The 25798-nt window shown below is 40.0% G+C and overlaps 1 protein-coding gene across 2 annotated transcripts in view; it reads left to right on the forward strand.

The window, feature by feature from the left end:
- Positions 1 to 25798, forward strand: part of ATAD2B (ATPase family AAA domain containing 2B) — an 89202-nt gene that overhangs the window by 44094 nt on the left and 19310 nt on the right. For both annotated transcript variants that reach the window (XM_080342360.1, XM_080342361.1), the window contains exons 16-24: positions 487 to 798; positions 5281 to 5413; positions 7622 to 7808; positions 8460 to 8645; positions 9249 to 9384; positions 9706 to 9902; positions 12717 to 12876; positions 16363 to 16485; positions 22220 to 22357. In XM_080342360.1, coding sequence (XP_080198486.1) covers positions 487 to 798; positions 5281 to 5413; positions 7622 to 7808; positions 8460 to 8645; positions 9249 to 9384; positions 9706 to 9902; positions 12717 to 12876; positions 16363 to 16485; positions 22220 to 22357 — 1572 coding nt within the window. The remainder of the gene's footprint in view (positions 1 to 486; positions 799 to 5280; positions 5414 to 7621; positions 7809 to 8459; positions 8646 to 9248; positions 9385 to 9705; positions 9903 to 12716; positions 12877 to 16362; positions 16486 to 22219; positions 22358 to 25798) is intronic.

The raw sequence follows: 25798 nt of genomic DNA on the forward strand, positions 1-25798 counted from the left end.
TTTTCTTTGTGCAGCTCATGTTCTCAGTCTGTAAAAGTCGGTGACGTTCATCCGGCATAAAAAGATTACTTTGCTATTAAAAAAATGTATTCATGTAGAGATATTAAAGTAAAAAAAGGAGGAGAGGGGCCAGCCTGTTAAAATTACACGCACACTTCAGACAATATTAAGGAGAAAGAAAGCAGGATGACAGACCAACAACCTTGACTGAAAATAAACTATACATCACACTGTGTATTGAAAACATAAGTCACTTTAGCCTCAATGTGGAATTCATTTCTCTCCTATATTTTGAAATAGCTGGACGTGATTTCTTGGTACACAACACTGTCCCTGGATTATGACCTGACACACCTGTTAGCAGATGCTTTGTGGACCTCGATAATTAAGCGTTACTGGTCGTTTTTAGCTTTAGGCATGTTTGAAATCTATGTAGCACAGCAGTGCTGTTTCATGGAAGATATTTGTTGTTTTTGTGTGCACTAGGATACTGTGGAGCTGACATAAAAGCACTTTGCACTGAGGCTGCCTTGATTGCCCTGAGACGACGCTATCCCCAGATTTACGTGAGCAGCCAGAAGCTACAGCTTGATGTTTCTTCAGTAGTTCTCAGTGCGCAGGATTTTTATCATGCGATGCAGAACATTGTGCCTGCTTCCCAGCGTGCCGTGACTTCTTCAGGACATGCGTTATCTCCTGTGATCAGACCACTCTTGGAACGTACCTTCGCTAAGCTGCTTGAGGTTTTACACAAAGTGTTTCCTCACGCTGAATTTAGCCAGGGTGACAAAAGTGAAGGTATGTGGGTTGGGTTTCTTTCTTTTTACTTGTTGCAAATCCTGTTTCAACTTGGAAAAATTTCAGCTGTCTTTCTTGTATTGCTGGCCTCAAACCTCATGTGTGTTTGGCTCAGTGTTATGTTAGAATGTAAATACAATTTGCTTGGATGTTGCTTTATTATTTTTACTGATTCCAACTTGCTGTGGAATTTAATAAACTAACCTATATAGACCAAGATTCCATAGGTGTGAGTCCTATCTGAAAAAAAAACCCACCCCCAAATAATTTACATTTTAAATACAAGAAATAATGGGGCGTAATCCTGTGATGGAAAAAAAAGAGTGAGACACTGTTGCTCAGCATGTTAGGACCTGAAATTGGTGCTTGTGTCCTGAATGTCATTTAGCTGCTCCCAGTCCTTTCCTTGTTGATAGAACAAGGGGTGATGGTTTTAAACTAAAACAGGAGATTCAGGCCAGACATGAGGAAGAAATTTTTACACTGAAGGTGGTGGAACCGTGGCCCAGGTTGCCCAGAGAGGTGGTGGATGCCCCATCCCTGGAGACATCCCAGGCCAGGCTGGATGAGCAACCTGATCTGGGTGAAGATGTCCCTGCTCATGGCAGGGGTGGCACTGGATGAGCTTTGAAGGTCCCTTCCACCCCAAACTATTCTGTGATCCTACGATGGTGCAGAAGCCGTTTGCAGAGGAATGCTGCGGGGAGGTTGCAGCTCAGCAGGTGAGACCATGGTCAGCCGAGATACCTGAGCCCAGGTCGTGGTCGTCTGCTGGTAATCATAGAACCATAGAATCATTTCAGTTGGAAGAGACTCTCAGGATCAGAACTTAAGTCTGACACTAAACCGTGTCCCTAAGAACCTCATCTGAATGCCTTTTAAACACCTTAAGGGATGGTGACTCCACCACTTCCCTGGACAGCGTGTTCCAAACCCTGGCAACCCTTTCCATGAAGACTTTTTTCCTAATATCCAATCTAAATCTCCCTCGACGCAACCTGAGGCCATTTCCTCTTGTCCTATCACTTGCTACTCAGGAGAAGAGACCAACCCCCTCCATGCTACAACCTCCTTTCAGGCAGTTGCAGACAAGTGATAAGGTCTCCCCTCAGCCTCTTGTTCTCCAGGATAAACAGCCCCAGGTCCTTCAGCTGCTCCTCATCACACTTGTGCTCCATAACTTGTGGTTCTGGAGAAGCTCCTGAGGCTTCCCTCCCCTTGAACTGACCTGATGCATTCCTGGTCCTCTGGGTTGTTTCTGCTGGCTTAGCAAGTGGAGAACCATTTGCCGTTTTGTCAAGTTAGCTTTTTGCCAAATTAGTGAGTAAAATCAACTCGCTAAGGGGTCAGACATGTGCCAGAACCCCGCTGCAGTGGGAGCAATGTGAGTGCATTGAGGAAACGGGGAATAAGAAGGAATGCAACTGATTGTCTTGACTGGCAGTGAGTCAATAGGTGCTGGGTTTTTTTACCCAGCTATTCTCTGAGACTGACTTTGATAGTTACCCTAGCCATTTATTGCAAGTTAAATGTTGAACAGGATATCTTGGTTTTGATACCTGCTTGTTCTGGTGTACTGTTTTCTACTGTTCTTATCTGGGATCACACTCACCTCCCCAACTTTGTTAATAGTACTGGTGGTTCTGTGTGATTAACTTGAAAATAGCTCAGTCATAAAGCAAATCTGTGACAGCAGCGATGTTTTTTTCATCCCTGCTCCAGAGCACGTTTTCAGGCTGCAGCCCAGGCAGCTTAAGCTGATCCTCGTGCTGGCTGCTGCGGTTCCTCCAGCCCAGCTGTGCGTTTTTGCTTTATCCCTTGCACTTATTTAGTACGTCAGGCCCTTCGTTAAACCATTTTAGCCAGAAAACTCATCCAAAAATGATGTATTTTTGTCGGGTTAGTTTTCTGCTGACTGTGGGAGAGCTGGAGGTTTTAATAAGTGTTGGAGTTGGCACGAGATGGGGCCTGGGATTGTGTGGTGGTGGGTTGGGGTGCAGATACAGTTAGAGTCCCTCAATTATTTAAGCCCTCAATTATTTAAGATATTTAAGTCTCCCTATATACTATTAATGTGTTGGTAATGCCCAATTTGAAGTTTGTCGCTGTTGTTGAAGAACTGAGTTGGGTGTTCCTGTCTTTGTAAAGTTGTAGTTCAGAACATTTTATTTTGTTAAATTCAGAGAATAACAGAACAGTTGGGGTTGGAAGGGACCTCTGGAGATCATCCAGTCCAACCCACCTGCTAAAGCAGGTTCACCAGAGCAGATCACACAGGAATGTGTCCAGGTGGGTTTGAATGTCTGCAGAGAAGGAGACTCCACAACCTCCCTGGGCAGCCTGTTCCAGGGCTCTTCTTTACATTCCCGTTTATTTCTTTCATTATTGTTAACAAAGTGAATTTGGATGCATTCATTGATTTAAATAGTAATTTTATTAGATAACTCGACTGCTATGGCCGCTTTTCGATGTTTGTAGGCAGTTGATTTTGAAGATACAAGAGCTAAGGTTTCTTTTGAAGTTTCCTCTGTACCTTAGTTTTTCTTATTGCCCCCTTAAACCCAAGAAAATATTGAATAATAAGCTTAACCTCTGTTAAAAACAGCAAAATCCACTCTCACATACAATGATTTTTAAATGTAAGTATAGGTTACACACTAGAGCCTCAGTTTTTCTTGAATTCACAGCCGGGTATGTGGCAGATGCTTACTGGTGTGCTTACAGTCTGCAAATCTTGTTTTCTGCATGTATTTGCAGTTTGCTAATGATTCCTGTGTGTTGTAAGCAGCGGCTCAGATGCTCAAGCATCCACCACCTCTATGGGGAACCTGGGCCAGTGTTTCACCACCCTCAGTGTAAAACATTTCTTCTCATGTCTGGCCTGAATCTCCCCTCTTCTAGTTTAAAACCATCACCCCTTGTCCTATTGTAACAAGCCCTGATAAAATAGCTGTCCCCATCTAAAGGGGGCACTGAAAGACCACAATAAGGTCTCCCTGGAGCCTTCTCTTCTCCAGGCTGAACACCCCAGCTCTCTCAGCCTGTCCTCCCAGCAGAGCTGTTCCAGCCTCGGATCATTTCTGTGGCTCCTCTGGCCCCTCTCCAACAGGTCCATGTGTGTCCTGTGCTGAGGACCCCAGAGCTGGACACAGAACTGCAGGTGGGGTCTCACCAGAGCAGAGCAGAGGGGCAGAATCACCTCCCTCCACCTGCTGGACACGCTGCTGGTGAGGCAGCCCAGGATACAATTGCCCTTCTGGGCTGCAAGTGCACATTGCCGGCTCATGTCCAATCTTTCATCCACCAGTATCCCCAAGTCCTTCTCGGCAGGGCTGCTCTCAGACCCTTCATCCCCAGCCTGGATTGATATGGGGGTTGCCTTGACCCAGCAGCCGTTTCTCTAAGTGGCCGTGGGCTCCTGTTGGGCTATCTGGTTGCCCTGAGCAGCTGTGACTCCGGCTGTTCTCAGCAATGCTGCCCGTCCATCACGGAACGTTTTGTCCCTCAGGAGACCTGGCCCTGTGCTGCTTTTACTGTACAGCCGGGTGGCTGTGACCGTTTTCATCCCATCCTTGCAGACTGATTTCTCTATGGGCATGAGCGGCTTGCTTAGGGTAACATCAACTAAACTCCTTTCCTGGGGCAAATAAAGATCTTGCAGCAGGTTTTTTTCCATTATCAAATCACAGCAGTCTACTCTGAATGCCGTTGCAGCTCTGGTAGCTAATTTAGCTGTATCTGATTTTCAACTATCCGTTGCTTATTTTGGTTCAGGGCCATACTTATATTTTTTGCAGTTGTTTGTCCCTGCAGTCTGTCTTTTAAATGTGATCATTATTTTAGTGTTTTGTTTTCGAAGGTCTGTATAGAACGTACTTCAGTTCATTATGCTACTATATTACCAAAATAATTAAAATAGGTTAAGCTATAGTATATGAACATGGAATGAATTGTACAGATTTGGATAAAAAGTAATTCGATATTCTTTGGCAGTTTATCAGAGGGTGGAAAACAAACTTCATAAACATATATTGTCTAGGTAGTCATGCTGAGAATAATTTTGGAGGAAGTGTACCTGTAAAAATTTGGGCACTTAGCACAAATACATGAGTACAACATTGTAGGTAGTCTGAGGGATTACAGATTGTATAACTTTATCCTTGAAAAACCTCTAGCTGTGAAATAAAGCCAAAGGAAGCATTTCATAACAAGTTAAACATTTGTCATATTTGCGAAGTTGTTCTGCTTGATGGTTTAAAAAAAATAAATTGTAATTGTGATTAGATTTCTACAATATTTAATTTGTTTTGGTTTCTGAAGTAACAAGTACTTGTTATTCTGTATTCTGATGTTTAGACAATTTTAACTCATTTTTTCTACATTTGAAAATGTGTTATAATTCACATGGAAATTGTTATGTCTTGTTTGTTGTGCATGTGCTTAGAAGTGATAAGGTTCTAATTAATATGTTTCTTGGAACAGATGTACCAAGTCTAATATTAGATGATAGTGAAGATGAGAACGCTTCATCAATTTTTGAGACGAGCTGTCCCTCAGGATCACCAAAGAAACAGTCATCAGCTGCTATACATAAACCCTACCTTCATTTTACAATGTGAGTGTTTCTCCAAATGTATATAACCAAATAGATAAAACTGTTCATTTCTCACATTGGGACAGGTAACGAAGGTGATCTTTTGCTTTGTGGTGGCAATAGTGTCCTGTAATAGAAACATGTGAGTGTGCAGACAAGAATTGTGAATGGTCCTTGGAAAGACCACATCCTGGATATAGTCATCAGAAATATTTTGGAACAAACAAGTGTAGCTTTGAAGTGAGGATGTTAACAGCAATTCTAATGGTAATTCTAACAAGCCCTTTTGATTTGAAAGTTTAAGAACTAGGAAGAGAAGTGTGTAGGAATATTTTGGAGGGATTGTTTGCTTTTTCTTGGTCTAAAGTATTCTTGAGCTTCAGTGTGTGCGGCTTTTGGGATGCGTTATATATTTAATGCATTCAGCATTTCTAACATCTTGTTTCCATTGTTTTTCATGGAAAGTTTTTGGAAAATGGGAATTTCAAAAGGGTGAAATTTGGTTGAGTCTTTTCTGCATGAAGTGGACTGGCTACAGTAATTAACAAAATAACTATCATTTCGTTCTGTATTAAGAATAGTTTTAGGGTGCTTTATGTGATGAGTTCTGCAAGGAGTTTGCTGAATAAAGAAAATGAAGTTAGGAAAGCTGTTCAGTAGTAGTACTGTTTAGTAGAGCCATCTTGTGGAAAACTGCTTACATTCTTGTGCTGAAGAGTGATGCCAGAACAGCATTTGTGGAACATTAAGCTAAAAAGTAAGGATTTAAGTTCGAATAGTTGGAGGTACACAGTCAAGTATTTTAATGCTGATTTTAAACTTTAGTTGTGAGGGTGGAAGGAGGAACCCCAAACCAAAATGATACACATCTGTGGGGATTTGTGTCTAAATAAAAGGAATTCAAAGTGTATGTTTATTTTTGTGAAGTGTGTAAGCATCCCTTCATCTATCTTTTTGAGTAATTGTATTGCTGTCTGTGTGTGCGACCAGCAGAATTGAAATCCAAAGGTCAGCAGCGTTCATAGCTGTTAAAAACTATTTAACCTGAAATAAAACCAGCCAGTCTTGTTTCACTGCCCGAGCTGATTGACGTGCAGGTGAATGTGCCTTCATGAGAGAAAATGCAAATTAATTGAAAACCTTTCTCGTTTCAGAATGAATTTTCTTTAAATGGAAAAGAATTTTAATGGGAAAAACTAATGCTTCTTTCTTCACATCTCGCTTGTTGCCAAAACAGGGCGAAAACCCACAAAACAAGCACAAAAGCTCAAAAATCCTTGTATGGGGTCATGAGGATTTATTCTCAACAGCAAAAAAACCCAAAAAATAAGTTTGCCTTTGCAGTTTTTCATTTAAAATCTTCTCTCTGGAAATCTGCTGAATAGAAGTGTATCGATATGCTAGAATAGAATGTTTTTGTGATTTTATTCAATTCTAGTTCATATTTCTTAAAGTATTGAGATGTTAGGTAGTTCTTGGCGCCTTGGGTGGCACTTCAAGGGATGAGTGGATTGACCTGGGATTCCTGAGGCTGCTGAAAAGATGCTTTAGTAGTTAGGACTGAACTGGATGTGATTAAATAGATGGACTTTCAGCGAAGGTATTAAGTCTTTTTGTATGATCAAGGAATTGATTTTGAATAAAACAAAAATTTTGATGAATTTAATATGTGCATTGCTTTGCACAGATGAGTTTGAATCACTCATCACTTTCTATAACTACCTGAAGGGCAGTTCTAGCCAGTTGGGGATTGGTCTCTTCTCCCAGGCAGTCAGCAATAGGACAAGGGGGCATGGGCTTCAACTCTGCCAGGGGAAATTTAGGCTGGATATTAGAAAGAAATTCTTTCCAGAGAGAGTGGTCAGGCATTGGAATGGCTGCCCAGGGAGGTGCTGGACTCACCGTCCCTGGAGGTTTTTAAACTGAGATTGGACATGGCACTTAGTGCCATGATCTAGTCAATGGACTGGAGTTGGACCAAGGGTTGGACTCGATGATCTCTGAGGTCTTTTCCAACCCAGTCGATGCTGTGATTCTGTGTGAATTAAATTGTTGCGAAATCATAGAACAAAGCTTGAGCTGTTGAGACGTGGAGTAGTGTTGAGGTCGCTGAATTTTTTTAGGCCGTTACCTGTTTCAGAAAGTCTTTTGGTTTCTAAAATATTATATATATCCATCCGATGTTAAGATATGCCTATTAATTGTATTTTGTAACTTATTCTGTCACAGGTCAGCTTATCACCAGCCAACCTCGTACAGACCAAGGTTACTGCTCTCTGGAGAGAGAGGTTCGGGTCAGACTTCGCACCTCGCTCCGGCGCTATTGCACACTCTGGAAAAATTCTCTGTACACAGGCTAGATCTGCCAGCACTTTATTCAGTCAGTGCCAAAACGCCTGAAGAATCATGTGCACAGGTGACTTTTCGGTTTCTCTTGTAATGAGTTAATTCTGTAATTCCGGCACAGATGAGTTGCATCAATATAAAGGCAGCTAAATGGAATGGTACTTAAAAGCCAGATTTTCATAGGCTCTTTCTATTTTCATGTTTGAAAGAAAGGGATGTCTAGAAGGTCATGGAGTTCTTTCTGCTGCCTGTGAAAGTAATTACATTTTTAACTGCCCCCTCAGTCACATTTGGTATTTGGTTCCTGGTATTCATTTTATTAGCTTGTGTATGAATTGATGTGCTGTGGTTCTAGGTTCAATTACTTAGTTTTAAATATTTTAGATTTCACAACAGTTTGTGGTGGATTGTGCATGAATTGCAAACGTGTTTAATTTCGGTCTTGATTTTTCAGTCTTAACAAGTTATAAAAATATATATGATGAGCAGTTGTTTTGTAGTCTCCGCAGCACATTGTTGTAAAATAATTGAATGATACAGATAACAGTCACAAGCGCTTGTTTAAAAAGCTTTTATCATTAGATAGTTGTATTTTACTGGAATATTTGTATATAAAATACCACAAATGTGAGTAGTTTCCTATTCCACAAGAATTTTGTTACTCACAAATGATAACAACAATTAGTTTACCTGTTTAAATACCATTGTTTCTTTTAATTAGATCTTTCGTGAAGCTCGAAGAACAGTACCAAGTATTGTTTACATGCCTCATATTGGTGATTGGTGGGAAGCTGTCAGTGAAACTGTGAGAGCTACTTTTCTAACTTTGCTGCAAGATATACCATCTTTCTCCCCTATATTTCTACTGTCTACCTCCGAGTCCATGTATAGTGAATTGCCTGAAGAGGTAAGTTTATTGTAGAAGGCGGCGTTGTTAGGGAGCTGTGTGCTCTTCAAAATGTTTTGATATGGAAAAACATTCTCCATTGCAGTGGTTTTTGAACTTAAAATAGGTCAAATTGAAAATGTAACGCTAATTAAGTGTTTGTAATTTTCTTTAATGAGGGATGATCCTACGTATTACTGATTTTTATAATCTCCACTCATTTTGTCAGTTGCCCATTTTGACAAATAACTCAAGTGTAATTAAATGTAGATTTAGTCTGAAGGCCTCACCTTTAGCTCCACATCTTCTAAGGTTCAGGATGAGGTTCTTATTCATTCTTTGCAACATATTATTTGATTTTTTTTTTCAATCCTGCCCTTTGTCTTCTCTTCAGTGTAGAGATGGCCATTGTTAAGATGATGGGATACTACAAGTCTATTTATTATAGAGAATTACATGTATTTGTTTTTCCTAGGCTTTGTACACAGCTTTGTGTGGAGTTTGCCATCTTATCTTCTGTAGCTAATTTTGAAAAGTTTGTGACTAGTGTTTAAATATGGTCATTAATAATGTATTTTTGAGTGGATGCTCAATTTTCCTATGTCTGTTTGTTTGGTTTTTTAGGTGAAATGTATTTTCAGAATCCAGTATGAAGAGGTTTTTTATATTCAAAGACCAAGTGAAGAAGACAGATTGCGATTTTTCAGAGGCTTAATTCTTGATGAGGCAGCAATGCCCCCACCAAGAAGGAAACAGGCTGGTAAACTAAGTTACAGTAAACCCAATAATAATAATTGATCTGAATGTTTTCTTTTGTGATATTTCCCTTTTTCACAAGGTGTGGGTAAATGACACTCATTATAATTAGTATTTGGCAGTGCTAATGAGTGCCCAGAAGAAATTTTGTGCATTACATTTATCAGCTTTGGAAAACAGAGAGCTGTGGGGCTAAGAACACAGTGATGATTAGATTGATAAGGCAGATTAAATATACAATAAAATTTGGAGTGACTTAAGCCCAAGAGCCCCTGTGCTGTTAATATTTATTTCCATTGTCTGACTTCTTGTTTTTTTTCCCTAGCTCTTCGTGCTCTGGAAGTTCTTCCTCTTGCACTGCCGTGTCCTGCCCGTGAGCTGTCGGAAGCGGAAAAACAGCGGATGGAGGACCAGGAAGAGAACACGTTGCGAGAGCTGCGGTTGTTTCTCAGGGACGTTACCAAGAGGCTGGCGACAGACAAACGCTTTAACATCTTCAGCAAACCGGTGGATATTGAAGAGGTCTTGTTTCAGTAACGTGCAAACAATGAAGTTGAAACTAGTAGAAAAAGAGTAGAAATTAAAGCGAGGAAGTTGATAAGTTAATAAGAAAAATAGGTGTTTGATCCATGATCATTCTATTCTAAAATGCTAATTTTTAGCTGGTGAGGTAGTCACTGCCTTGCCTGGAGGGTGTTGATCTCTTCTCCCAAGTAGCAAGTGATAGGACAACAGGGAATGGCCTCAAGTTGTGCCAGGGGAGGTTTAGATTGGATATTAGGAAAAAATTCTTCCTGGAAAGGGTTGTGAGGCATTGGAACAGGCTGCCCAGGGCAGTGGTGGAGTCACCATCCCTGGAGGGGTTTAAAAGGCATTTAGACGAGGTTCTTAGGGACATGGTTTAGTGCCAGAGTTAGTTTATAGTTGGACTCGATGATCCTGAGGGTCTCTTCCCACCAAAGTGATTCCATGATCTGTGATACAAGAAGTGGAGCATGTTCTTTGGCTATACCAGTGACCTGTTGAAAAACCTTGTGCATTGCTGACAGTTTTATAACTGAAATCAGCATTTAAAATGCCATCACTCCTATCCCTACCAGTGCTCTTTTAAGTACTTGAAACCATAAATACAAGTCTTTAATGAAAGCTTTTACAGCATTTAAGCACAGGCACGGTAATATTGGAAAAGTGATCCGTGTTCTGTATTGTATCAAGCATTAATAGTATTGCTGAATAATTTCAGCAGTAATGCTTGTGGCTGCCATGAATCACAGTGGTAGCCCATTATAAGGCATTAACTGGTCGATTATTGAGTGTGCACGCCTCAACTGATGAGACAGGTTGATCTTCAAATCTGTTTTCAGGTGCTGGTGTATGAATAGGTTTGTGTTTGGCCTGACTTTGAGATCAAATGCTGGCCTTCTGCAGGCTTGCTAATTAAAAACAATAAAAGCTTAATTGCTTATGGAGAGAAGCATCTCTTTCGGAAGACATTAAGAGTTGAATATGGGACATTAGAAGTACAGGATTGGAGAAAGCAGATTTGCAGTCTAAATTCCATGCAGGATGGTACAGGCATCTTTTACAGACCAATGCATTCCCGTCTTCATTTGAGATTTTCATAGTGTTCTGTAACTGACTGCTTTTGAAAGACTGAAAATAGCTCTTTAACCTGGCACCCTACAGTGTGAGCATGGTCTGAGCAGCAACTTTGATTTTTTCACTTTTGTTTTAGTTTGTTTTTTTTAAATTAAACTGCTTGGGAGGTCAATTTGTGTAGGAAACTCTTCATATTCACAGTGAAGGCAGTTTCTTCACCCCAAGAACTTGCTGTGTAAACTTACATGAATAAGAGCACATAAAGAGAGAATAAATCACTATCCTTGTTTTGTAGATGGAGAATTGAAATGTGAACTTGTCCAAAATACATCACAGCACTAGAAATTAAATGTAATCCTCTTCATCCCACCTGGTGCATTTAAGCACAGGACTCTTCCTTTTCTCCTAGAGCCTGTCTGCTTGACTCTCTGCGAAAATGTGTTATGTTCATTCCACTCCTACTTGCCTTGCAGAGAATGCTGCTACGTGACAAGTCAAGGGTTTTCCTGACTAATTTGGCGGCAATATTTAGTTTCCAGTGAAGATTCTCTCTGATGTGTTAAAAAGGAAGCCCATGGTTTGGCTTTCCATTCACTGCACTAGTTATCCTCATGGTTCCATAGAGGGAGACAAAAAGGGAATTTTTACCATTTTAGTTTTTCATCATAAATTTCAATGTGTGTATTTAAGGAATTAGGTCACAGACTGTGCTCCACAAAAGTAATGCATTAATGTTAGTATATGTTATAATATATTTTTATATGAATGTCTACAGATACTTTATTAAAAAAACCCCACAAACTTCTGGAGCCATTATGGCTTGATCTCAATATGTAGTTAACTCTTTAGTGTTTTGGCAGCCACCATCATATGTGGGTGATTTCAAACAAAAATATGCAGTACTGTTTCTGAGGCTGTCAGTATTTTTAATTGGTTGTGATCTTAATCACATTGAAACATTCAAGTATAGGGATTTTTTTCTTAAAGTAAATAACAAATTCATAGATATTTTTTTGGTGAAGTTTGGTACAGCAGCTGTGCTGATGCATTTGACTATCAAGCTTGAGCCCCTTATGGTACCATTAATTAAGTACTTTTTAATGTGCCCTAGTGGATGGTAAATCTCCAATTATGAGCTAAGCTCATAGTCAGCAGTGAACTCTTGACACAAAGCTTTTTCTTTAGACCATCCTTCTTTATGGTCAGTCTAATGTCTTCAATCAGTTAAGCCTGATGTTTTTTGTTGAACGAGTGATCGAAGGAGCTATTCAATAGAAGATATATAAAAGCTGATAATTTGAGCCTTTGGTGTAACGAGAACTTTACCTATAAGGTGCACAAAATATAGTTTCCCTAGTTTTTTTGTGGGTTTTAAGTAAGGCTGTTTGGTTTTGCCTTTGCAACCCAAGACAGTGTTATAACACTGTCAAAAAAACCCAGTCTAAATAAAATCAAAGATACATTTCTGTTAAAATGATTTGCCTCAAAAATACCATTAAATTTATTTAGAAAGATAAATTGCTGAGCTACTGAAGAAAAAGCTTCTGAAGTCCTGTGTTTTATTTGGTCTGATAAAACTTCCTTTTTCAATATAAAGTGGTTTAGAAATGAAAATGTTTAGTGAATGTATTAGAGGTAAGCATGTGGAATGAATAAGAATCTAAAGATGTGAAACTGGCGATGTTCAAATGGAATGCCTATGGTCCTGTGTCATTTCTATATGCTATTTGCTTATAGGTTTCAGATTACCTTGAAGTTATCAAAGAGCCAATGGACCTGTCAACAGTAATAACCAAAATTGATAAACACAACTACTTAACAGCCAAGGATTTCCTAACAGATATCGACCTGATCTGCAGCAATGCTTTGGAGTACAACCCAGACAAAGACCCTGGGGGTAAGGACCGACTTAGTTTTGGCCTACCAAAACCCGAGAGCCTGAGATTTAATCACGTATTTGGTTACTATTCAGGCATTTAAATAAACTGCATGCTAGGTGATAATTAGGATAAGCAAGCCCTAAGGGTCTGTGCTTTTAGTATTCCGAGGCCTGTGGTGCGCTGGGGGATGTAAAAAGAGCAGGAGAAGTAGAGCATTCGGAGTTGTTTTCTAATCAATTAGGTTTTGTAGTTCCTTTTCAAATTTGCAAGCTCCTTTTCAGTGAATAGACTTTGTATCTGTAACGAAACCCCGACGTAATTTGGAGAGCTCTGCAGAGACTCCAGCACGCGATCTGGCAGCAGCCTGCTTTTATTTCCACGTTGGCTTAGAACGTGAAACTCACACACGGAAATTAAGAACTGTGTATTTGGGGATGGGAATAAAAGCGGATAAATCATCAGGCAAGGAAGTCAGTTGCAGCTGATTAGGCAAGATTATGCGGTATTGTCTTGACGAGACGTGATGAGATGCTTTCAATTAAAATGGAATTTGCAGATTGGAATGCACGAAAAGCTGGTCACACTCAAAACTAAGGGAAGAACATGTTGTGTACTCTTCACTGGGGCTGTCTTAGAACATTGCCAAAACAGCCTTTCCATGGGCAGCTTCCAAGCCACTGATAAAACAGCAACACAAAAGCACCCTTTGAAATCAGTTGTATTTGATATAACTAATCCTTGGAAACCTGGGTCCATCTGCAAACACAGTCCAATGTGTTGAAATGTTTTTCATTAGATCTTATGAAACCATTTTACCAGGTTAAAGCCTGATTTTCGGTGTTTTTCTTCTCAAATGTTTTATTTTCTGAGACATTTGCAAATGTCTCCTATGGACTACACACAGTATAGTGTGGTCAAGTAGTTACGCTTGTTTTTCACGTTTGCCTTTTGAACATACCGCTCATTCTTATCTGTAGAAAATAAACTTTACTGCTTCAACTTTTGATATTTTATTTTACAACTAAAAAAGTACATGGATAAAATATAGCAAAAGGTTTTCTGTCTTCCTCATAAGACACTTTTGAGGACTTTTAATGTGTAGTTGAAATGAACTAATCAAAGGCCTTGATGGGCACTTGGGATTCCAAGTGTCTCTGAAGAGTGCGTGTTCAGAATATGAGAACTGTGAGACATACCGCTTATTTTTAGGCCATTTGGATCTGTGGGCTTGTTTTAATTCTAGGAAATGTGGTCTAAAGAGGTTTTTTTATAAGTTTTAAAGCAGATACTATGGGACTACAGACTTCTAAGGTTAGATCTGTTCAGGATAAACAACAGGAGTCACAGATTCCGTGTGGCAGAAACAGAACAGCAAAGACAGCTTGGGGAACGTTTAGTAGCAGAAGTTGTCACTGAGCTCATCCAAAGACAAACAATCTGAAATATATGTAGGGAACAAAAAAGGGACATTTTGGTTTTCAGGACTGAGCTGGGATAAATGGATCTGGCTAGTTGTAGGTTAAGTTTTGGGCTGAAGTTTCTCATCATTGCATAGGTAATGAAAAACAGTTCTGTCCTCTGCGTTGTGAGCAGTTGATGATGTATTGTTCTTCTGGCATGCAAGAATACTTGAGCTTTTGTATGAATACTCTGCTGAAACAGGACATCATGTCTGTTCTCAGTAAGCATTACATGCATTCAGATGCGTTAACTGAGTATTAACCTGTAATGTTCACATTCTTTAAAGCTGGGTGTATATGGTCGCCTCTGCTTCATGCTTGAATCTGCTCCTGTCCTGTTGGTCAATTGGAAAGGCAATAAGAGTATCAGACCAGCTGGTTTTATACGCAGTACAGATATTCAAAACTGGCTTCTTTGGGGTTCTTTTCCTGGTGCTTTGCTGTAAAATTTCAGATAAATTATATAGTAAGATACGTTGTGGGGTTTTGTTTGTGGTTTGTTTTGTTTGTTTCTTTCCCTCTGATGTTTGACCAGGAAAGACGTGGAAACATATCCACTCTGTGTTAGTCATAATAGTGTAATATTTCGCACAGACAGTGTGTCCAATAGGCAAAGTCTTGCCCATCGCAGGCTGTGAGGAAAGTGGTAGATCAGTCAAATACTCCCGATTTGATTTTTCCCCCCCCGCTCTTTTTTTTCTTGTGAGGGCATCTTAAACTTTATCTGACCAACTTTTCAAAGTCTAATATCACAAAATAACATCTGCAAAGAACGCAGTATACTTTGCGATCATAAAACATAATGCTTCACAAATATATGTGAGTAAACATTTTTAGTTTCTGCTTGATTGAAGTGGTGGTAAATTTCCCCAGAAAACATATGTAGGACTCATTTGAGCTGGATATTGGATACTTTTTTTCCACTCAGCTGTAAAATTTGCTGTTTCTAGAATTATAAACCTTGTTTAATAAATGTTCACTGATATTCTTAATTGTTGTCTTTAGTGATTATTAAAGCAGATCAAATCTACTAATTGTATCATATGTTGTAGACATTAATGTTGATATTTGCTGTTGAAGTACCTTCATCAACTGGAAAAAGTAATTCAGTATGGATGAAGTGACAAATTAATGTTTGTACTAAAAGCCAATAATGAGTGTTGTAGGTGTCGTTGAAAAGCACCATTGTAGGTATCAATTTTTCCCCATATAGGCCTACTTATTAAGTTACAATTACTTTTCAAATTTCAACAGTGTTGGAGTCATTTCTTTTGTGTGTTTCAAAGGTATGGGAACTGGGCTTCTCTGAAAAAATGTTTGTTTCATGAGTCACATTCAGGCTTCCAGTGTGGGCAATATGTTTTGTCCTATTCCCCAAATAGAGATGAAAACGCAGCAAACTCAAGGTTTGTTTCTCGCCAGTTTTCCTGAATGGATTAAAATGAAAAATAGCTATTCAATATAAAGAATAAAGTAATCTTTTAGCACAATTCGGAATTTTCTACCAGCAATTAAATAAAAATTAAACAATAATTTAAGGTTAAAAAGCAACAGGGAAGGAATATGAGCACGCTGGGCCTACGTTACAGATTCAGGAGACATGCAGTATGATTTTGCAGGCAGTATAATTGTGTGAATGTTCCTCGACCCCAGTGGGTAAATTCATTCCTAGACAAGGCTCTTGTTACTCCTGGGACTCTACTTCATTATGCTGGGTAGAAACTGGCTACACCTGCTGATTCTAGCAAGTTTCTAAGGGTTGTAAGTTGATTTAGGTGTGTTCATCATTCACTGTTTGTTTAGAAACGCCTCTGTTGTTTAAAGTAACAATTCAGACTTTGAAAACTCCTGTGTCAAATAGCTGGGTTGCGATTTTTGAGTGTGCTGGGGTATTGATCCATCTACATTTTCATACATCTGTAATATTTCTGAGTTACTTCTGTCTGTATCAGTTGTCTAGTATAAAATGCATAACAAGATAGAAATGGTAAAGAATTTACGTAATTGTGATAAAATTAACAAGTGTGTTGTCCTGTTTTCTAGATAAAATAATTAGACACAGAGCTTGTACTTTGAAGGACACTGCTCATGCTATCATTGCTGCTGAACTGGATCCCGAATTTAATAAGATGTGTGAAGAGATCAAGGAAGCAAGAAGAAAAAGAGGTATGTTTAACTTCTTTTAACATAGCATATATGGGATAGAAAACAAAACCTACAAATGCCCATAGAAAAATTTAAATTTAAGATGAAATACAGAATGGGTGTCAGACTCGGGCAACACAAGCTTGAAACTTGTCTACTTTTCCCAACTATGCGAGCTGGTCCGACAAGGCACCATTGTTGTTTATGAAAGAAGGATGTGTTGGCTGTTGGTACAAAAAGTATTGGAGAATATGGTGAAGAGGTGGGTGTTGGCATTGCTGTACTGACTGAAGATGTGGTGACACAAGAGCTGTATGCTAAAAATACCATGAAATAACAATTATTATTAGGGAGAATGGCATTTAAAACAGTGGATTTTCAGTTCAGCCTGGCATGTGCACAGTGTACTTTGGGTGATAATTGGTTGATTTATTTGTATTAAGAAACAATATTACATTCACATGGAGGGAAGCGTGAGACTGACATCAGTCCAGAATCAGGAAATATAACCTCCTACATTTGAGGACATCACTGACTTAAGTTTTTGTTTAAATTAGTGCAGTTGTTTTCAGCTTGGAGTCCATAGACCTCCAAGTCTGTCCACAGCTTCTGAAGTGACCACCAAAGGTAAACAGAAGGCCAAACGTATTCCCAGTAGTGCTCTGTTCACGTGAAAGATACTGTACCTCTATGGGAAGTTTGTAAAGTTCTGAAATTGAAAATCACTGAACTATAACATTAGAACAAAATTTCGTGCTGATTTAAGGATTAATGATTTCAGTAATTGCAGCTCTGCCTTGGCGTTTCCTGCTTTTGAAAAAATAACCTACATGATTGTATTTCTAGGTTGAATTTGGCTGGTCTTAAGTTACAGCTGCTGGTTCTTGAAATACTTCAATCAGTAGATTGAAGACCTTTTATTAATAAATTTCTTTGAACTATGCAAGCATCTATAGGCTTTCTCTTCTTCAGGTTTAAACAGATACAGTTCCTTTTATTTTCCCATTCAGTCATGCTTTTTTTGTCTATTTCTCTACAAGCTTCCAATGTGTATCTTGAATTGTGGATAAGAGAACCAATTGTAATTCACTGTGGCTGTAAAATAGAACTAACATAATGCCTTCATTTCTCCTTTGTACTTTTCTATTAGAAGTATAAGAATATTCACAATTCTGGCCTTAGTGCCACGCTGAGAGCTGTGCTCAGTTAATTATCCATTATGAGTCCCCCACAATTGTTGAAGGTTCTTGCTTCTCAGGTTAAAGCAATGGTTGGTAAGAGATTTTTGTTAGAGAGTGACTGGGTAGCTTCTAAATCCCTCCTTGCAAGAACCAACTGGAACGCTGCCCCTGTCTTTGTGGCAGTGACCAAGTAATAGATATTTCTGAGGGCCAAAACCTGCAGCTTCTGCAAGAGGTGGGTTTTCTGAAGTCATCATTAAGGTTGATGGTGTCACGCAATGAACTCGTAGAAAAAGAAGATACTGTTGGTGTCAGATGCTGGTTAGCGGGCCTTCAAATGTACGTAACTAGCAGTACCAGTTGTTTGGCAGTGACAACAGGTCACATACAGCGACGGACGGGCTTCAAACGCATTCTACGCAGTGGTGTGGAAACTGTTAGGGTGTCACAGATACCTGCAAGTCACATTTCAGAGATGCTCGTGCCTTTGGACCACATCGTGGTGGTTTCAAGAACAAATGTGCTCTGTAGTTTGTCCAGCTGCGGAGTGTGGAGGGCTGGGATCACTTACTGGATTAGCAAGGACAGAACATTTGGAATGCACGGAAGAGGCTGTTTTAGATTTAACTGGTTATGAATGAAGAAAAATGTATCAGGCTCTTGAGAGCTGAGGAAACCTCATGTTTAAGGCAATTACAGGGGAATATTCTAACCCTGGATCAGGAGTTATCGAAGATTGTGATGTAGAACATCAAGAAGATGGGACTTCAGGCCCATAGTCTTGGCACTGGTAACGGATGGAAAGGATGTGAATGCTGACCAACCTTCCCATTACTCCTATTTTGTTCTGCAGAATATGCTCGGCAAGACAGCAGATCAGCAAAATCACCATCCATCTGCTGGTCTAGACTTTGACATGTACCCTGTTTTGTAACATTTTGGAAGAGGGATGACAAAGGTGTATACTGGCCTTTTCTTGTTTTGATTGCATATCCACGAGGTTATTAAGGGATTTCTGGTTTCTTCTTTGGATTGATGACCAGATGGTCAGGTGTGGAAGTAACCCTGAGATCCTCCTTCCTCCCCTCTGCTTCATACGAGTATATTTTGAAATAATAGAATGTTTCAGTGAGGAGGTATTAAGGAAAACTGTGTAAACTATTCCTTTTGCTGTCCAAAAGCTTTGTGCAGCTGGTCACCTAAATGGAAGAGTGGTTGCTTATACTGGGCTGGTTTCCTCAGTGGAGCTTCCTGATGAAATCACGCGGAGTGGGGCAGCCAGCCTTGTTATCTGACCAGTGGATGAGACAAAGTGGTGGGGGATTGAACCCTTAAATACTTCTTTTTAGTATCAACAAAAGGTGTCCAAGCAAGACCTTAAATGAATGTTGATGCTGAAGTCACAGCGAGTGGGCTTCATCGCGTGATGCACAGCAGGCTTTTGTTCAGCTCCAAGCGCCCTAAGCTTCTCTCTTCATTGTCCTTTCAAAGCACTGGATTAGGGTGTATAAAGTCTGATGGGGAAGAAACCCCATTTGGTATCCGCATTTCTCTGCACATACCCTGTTTCCCTGAAAATAAGACAGGGTCTTATACAATTCTTGCTCCAAAAGGTGCTTACTTTTTTACATGTGTAGCTGCCTAGACACTACTTAAATTGACTTTTTAAATGAACTGTAACTAGGGCTTATTTTTGGAGTAGGGCTTATATTTTGAGCATCCTCAAAAATCCTGAAAATATATGCTAGGGCTTATTTTCAGGGTAGGTCTTATTTTCAGGGAAACAGGGTATGTCTGGACTCAGCTTGACACAGGATCCTACCATCAAACCTTAGCAGCATTAAAATTCTTAGCTTGACAACAGAACTCTTGTGGAAGAGGAGCAATAATGCAAACAGTGGACTATGGGCAAAAGAAAAAGAAAGTCCAGGTTTATCATGCAAAGCTACTAGCGGTTCTTGGACTGAATATTACACTTGTATTAGTACACCTTCTCAGAGGAGGTCAGGGGAGTGTTTCGGTCACAGATTGGATCAGGTTTTGGGTGGCTGTGGCCATCAGAAAGGAAATTTGCCTTCTGACAAAAGCAATGTGCCCTATACTTGGTTAGATTTTGGCCAACATTTTCTTGGCTACGTTTGGAAAGACTCCAACGTGAGATGTGGATGGAATTGAGCAAGCTGATCTGCATGAGGCTTCTAATAGGTTCTCTGGAAATGTTATCCAGTGTTTCTGTCTGGAATCCCAGAGGAGTCTGGAAGGCAAGGAACACATAGTGTAGGCTTTTTAATCTTCACTCAGTTTAAAAGCCATTGATTTTCTGATTTGTGCCACGTATTAGCTCTTAATTTATTTCCAGGATACTGAAGATGAGGGTTAAGGCTAAAAAGCTCCATATCCATTTTCTTCACAATTCCCTTGGCAAGTTAGTTAGCAATCTTACACAGGTTTAAAATGGAAGGTATTTTCTGCATCGCTTTCTTTTTCCATGACTTTTCTGTTTTTGTGATAGATCTGCCTTTTTTATTTAGTACTGGGACTGGTGACCAATCTCAGAAGAGGTACTGCAGTTTAAGAGAGTGATAAACTGGATGACAAAATTATGATAGTATCTAGAAGTTAAACTAGAATTTATTGTTCTTTTGTTACTATTTAACATCTTTATTGACGATTTAGATGAGGGGATTGAGACCATCATCAGCAAATTTGCTGATGACACCAAGTTGGGAGGGTGTGTCGACCTGCTGGAAGGCAGGAGGGCTCTGCAGAGGGATCTGGATAGACTGGAAAAATGGGCTGATTCCAATGGGATGAAGTTCAATAAGGCCAAGTGCCAGGTGCTGCACTTTGGTCACAACAACCCCCTGCAGCGCTCCAGGCTGGGCGCAGAGTGGCTGGAGAGCAGTCAGACAGAAAGGGACCTGGGGGGACTAATTGACAGGAAGCTCAACATGAGCCATCAGTGTGCCCAGGTGGCCAAGAAGGCCAATGGTATCCTGTCCTGTATCCAAACTAGCGTGGTCAGCAGGACAAGGGCAGTGATCCTTCCCCTGTACTCTGCATTGGGGAGGCCACACCTGGAGTATTGTGTTCAGTTCTGGGCCCCTCAGTTCAGGAAAGACATTGAAGTGCTGGAGCGGGTCCAGAGAAGAGCAACAAGACTGGTGAAGGACTTGAGCACAAGCCCTATGGGGAGAGGCTGAGGGAGCTGGGCTTGTTTAGTCTGGAGAAGAGGAGGCTTAGAGGTGAGCTCAGCACTCTCTAGAACTACCTGAAGGGCAGTTCTAGCCAGGTGGGGATTGGTCTCTTCTCCCAGGCAGTCAGCAATAGGACAAGGGGCCATGGGCTTCAACTCTGCCAGGGGAAATTTAGGCTGGATATTAGAAAGAAATTCTTTGCAGAGAGAGTGGTCAGGCATTGGAATGGCTGCCCAGGGAGGTGCTGGACTCACTGTCCCTGGAGGTTTTTAAACTGAGACTGGACATGGCACTTAGTGCCATGATCTAGTAAACAGACTAGAGCTGGACCAAGGGTTGGACTCGATGATCTCTGAGGTCTTTTCCAACTCAGTCGATTCTGTGATTCTGTGAAATGAGGTGCTGTTATTGAAAGACTACAAACCTAAGAATAACAAGTTCTAAGTTGGTAAATTAAAGAAAAATACTAGATTATTGAAATTTGCAGCATCTTGTTGAAACAAGCAGCTAACAAGGTGGAAGTGGTGGATGTTTCAAGTAATAAAATAGATTTGATACGCAGTTTAAAGTACACATAATCATGTCTAGAAACTTGTGCTGTAGCTTTTGACTGTGAGGTGAGAGTTTCTTTCTGAATCTTTTAGTTTTTGCATCCATCCGTTTTAGAGGTTCTTGTCATATCTTGGTCACTTGGCTCTGGTTACTACTGGAGACACGATAGGACATTTTGAAGACACTTAGTGGATGGATGGGAAACTCTAATTCACAAATATGGAAGTTCAGAGATCTGTTAATGGCTTTAAGATGTGCTTAACCAATATGAAACTTTTCATTTTTTCAATTTAATTAAAAACCATTTGAAATAGTAGAAGCTATGAGATGATTACAGAAAGCAAACCAGACTTTTTGTTAAAAGCAGAATCACATAATATTGACTCTGATATGGATCCGTTTTACATAACATAGATCATGGTGACAATCCAGATACTCTTTTTGATGTGGTGTGCGATGGCATTATGAATTGCCACTTATTTTAAATCATCTATTTAAAATTAGAAGAAAAAATGAAACTGTCAATAAGAATTTGCTTTATAGAGGAAATACAGATAGAAGAATGCAATCTTTGGGTCCCCAAGTGTGAGAGCGAGTCATATTTTTCTAAGCCATCAGAGCTGACAGTTTTAAGACCATGTAACCAGTGAGTTATTTTGTCAGTACAAAACAAATATTCTTGATTCTAAACTTTGTTTTGAATGTCCAACTAAGTATTAATTGATGTGTTCTGATTGCAGCGTGGTATTCCACATTTCTTTTAAAATTCAGTAGTTTTATGCTACTTGGTTTATTTAAATAGGTATGGTTATCTTCTGTACGCAGGCTTATCAGTAACAGCAGAACAAGTGAATCCTCACGGTTCCACTGTACGGAAGACAGAAGCCAGAGTCGAAGAGGCTTTTCGGAACAAAACCAAACCCCCAATGGCGGTGTGGCCCAACTCTGCGAATAAATGTGCATGTGAGTACCTGGGTGATAAGTGTGCAAAATCAGAGGTGCTTCCACTCTGCTACTATTTACTTATTATTTCCAGAAGTAATTTGAGGCATGAAACACATGGAAATTTTAGGAATGATTCTATTAAATACTCTTTTTATGACCACAGGAAATCTCTGCACAAGAAGTTATAAAGAAGCAGGATTTCTGTTTTTGTGATAAACTTTTTTTAATGTAATATGAGTTACTTTTTCTTTGTAAAGAAGTATTTTCAGTGTGACTCTGATCCAATGAGAATATTGCTTTTATCTGCTTAAGTGTAAAAATTTGTTTGCTCTGTTTGTGTATTCACAGGTATATACACCTACACACTGCTTCATACTCTCTCACATGCACTATAGTTATTCATCTCCTATCCTCAATATATAGAGTATCACATGAAAAGTTAGAAAAGAGATGACAAATTTAACTGTTTTCCTTTACGGCACCTGGTTTTCGATAGTCAATACCCATTATTGAAGGGTGTTAATATACTCTCCCTGTAGCCTACTGGATTAGTCCAATTGATCACAATCTAGATTTGTGAGGAGTGACTGTTTAACTGTGCTGAGGTAATCAGAGGCACTGCTAATTATTTCTAGAGGTAAGTTGATTAGAACAGGTAAATGCACAACAAGGTTTTTTGTTGTTATAAACACAATAAAGGCTGTAAGAGGAAGTGAATATGAGGGATATACCGATAGTTGTGCACGGCTTTCCTGCTGAAGATGTGGAATCCATTATCGATATATTGTTAATAGCATTATCAATTATTGCTTAGTAGGCAAACTGATAGATTAGAGCTGACAGATTTCACTGCTGCTTGTGCTCTCCTTCATGGTGCTTTTCCTTGATGAAAAAGTGTTTTCAAGGCACAGTGGTAACTGTCCATAGATGAACATTATTTATATATGAATGATAGTGTTGATGTCAAATAGTTTAATTAATTAGAGGTGTGTGGTTTTATTTCCTGAAGCTGTAATTTCTTCTGTTAAAGGAATTAAAGTCAATTGTACGGAGTTATGGCTGGAATAAATTGTTACATAATAAATGGATGGTGTGGATCTGAGCTGCTCTCTATTTATTTGGCAGCTTATGCAGAAACACAGAGAGGAGGGAAAGAATTTGCAACTTCTTTTTAGTTTCCTTTACAACCCAAGGTGGATGTTCTCACTCTGGCTCATCTACAGAGCGCTTCCCTGGCTCTGCGTGCGGTGCAGCTGGACAGCGCGTTTATAGGTGTCCAAGCCGGACATCTCTTGGGAAGAGAGTGACCCGTTACTGGTGACTTGTATTATATAAATAGGAGCTCTGGTGCCTCTGCTGTCTTCTCCACCTCACGATGGAGATGCGGTGGCTGTTGTTGGAAAACAAGAGCCAGGGGCTAGGGGAAACTGCCAATGTTCCTGTGTGGCCAAAAAGAACAAGAAGTTAGTGTTAAGGCACTGTTCCTGCTGGTGATTTAGATTGGAAGGCTAGAAAATTTGAGGCTTGATGGTGTTTGGGACTATGATCAAATGAAATCGGCCTTTTAATGCTGAGTCTGGGTGAGGTAGCGAGTCCAGGGGGATGTGACACGTTGAGTAATCGAGAGAGAGAAGCAGGAGTTGATGAGAAATCACAGTATCACAGTATGTTTGGGATTGGAAGGGACCTCAAAAATCTGCAGAAGAATTCAAGTAGTCTATGAGCACACTGAAAGATTGATGCGGTAAGTACAGGAGAGACTGGAAACTCGGAGGAGATACAGACTTGGATGGGTGTTTGGAGGACGGAGCTTTTGAGTAGGTGAGAGCAGAACTGAGCATATTGTAGGGACCTCGAATCGCAGCAAATTAAAATACATAGTGAACTGGGATTGTATAAATGAAAGAACCAAGTTAAGTGAAGGGATTTCTGAACAGAGAGAATTTTAGAGGTAGAATGCAAATTTTTTTTATGGTCAAGAACCAAGGTTTGTTTTTCTTCTAAGACTAAAATGTGTTACATCAGCAGAGTAAAAAGGACAATGATTCATGTATTTTAATTACGCAGGATTAAAAACTGTACTTTCCAATTAATAATACTGAAAATCTTCCAATTTTTCTGCTGTTTGAACTTGTATTAATCTTTTTCCTTAGATAAATCTAAGGGAAAAAAATCGCACATTAATAAAATCAAACCATCTTCAAGGTCTTTTCCAGCCTAAATGACTCTGTGATTATTTTCCTGATTAAATTATTTTTTAGGAGCTTTGTTTACAGTGTTTTTAGAAGATGGCTGCAGAAAGGTCTATTCAGATGAAACACTTGAGAACTCTAAAGGGAATTATTGTCAAGCATCTTCTCTCAAAACAGAGTGAACTCCAGGCAGTGCAGGAGCCTTCCCCAGGTTAAAGCCCCATTTAGTGGTCAGGACCAGTACAGGGAGAACAGGAGTGTGGCTGCACTGTGCCCTTGTGGCCAGGTAGGCCAATGGTACCTGGGGTGTATTAGAAGGGGGGTGGTCAGTAGATGAGAGAGGTTCTCCTTCCCCTCTACTCTGCCCTGGTGAGACCACATCTGGAATATTGTGTCCAGTTCTGGGCCCCTCAGTTCCAGCAGGACAGGGAACTGCTGGAGAGGGTCCAGCGCAGGGCAGCAAAGATGCTGAAGGGAGTGGAACATCTCCCTTATGAGGAAAGGCTGAGGGAGCTGGGGCTCTTTAGCTTGGAGAAGAGGAGACTGAGGGGTGACCTCATTATTGTTTATAAATATATAAAGGGTGAGTGCCATGAGGATGGAGCCAGGCTCTTCTCGGTGGCAAACAATGATAGGACAAGGGGCCATGGGATCAAGCTGGAACACAAGAGGTTCCACTTAAATTTGAGAAGAAACTTCTTCTCAGTGAGGGTGACAGACACTGAACAGGCTGCCCAGGGGGGTTGTGGAGTCTCCTTCTCTGGAGACATTCAAAACCCACCTGGACATGTTCCTGTGTAACCTCACCTAGATGTTCCTGCTCCAGCAGGGGGATTGGACTAGATAATCTTTTGAGGTCCCTTCCAGTCCCAAACATACTGTGATATTGGTTTGTTTTCTGAGGTTATAGATTTTGTATGAAGCTTCATCTAGTTTTTCAGTTGCCTGTTATTTTGTGATTTAAGTTTTCTAATGTATTTCAGATTTTTTTTTTAAAATTTTATTTTATTAGGCCAGGTGGACTGTCGGGAGTGTGGCACAAACCAGTTGTTCTCTTTGAAGGCACAGCGATACACGTTCCTGAGTTAGATTTAATCAGCAACTTCCATTTCCCTTGCTGAACGTGCACCTGCAGTGGATTGCGTGGAATATATAGGATAGATGAGTTTTAAGAGCATTGCATTACTAGAAGTTGCTGACAACGCGTTTGGGAGAGTTCTGCCAGCGATCATTTAAAAAATGTCCATATTGGCTGTGTATTTTGGGA

This window comes from Nesoenas mayeri (assembly GCF_963082525.1).
Source record: "Nesoenas mayeri genome assembly, chromosome: 3".
Lineage (NCBI taxonomy): Eukaryota > Metazoa > Chordata > Aves > Columbiformes > Columbidae > Nesoenas > Nesoenas mayeri.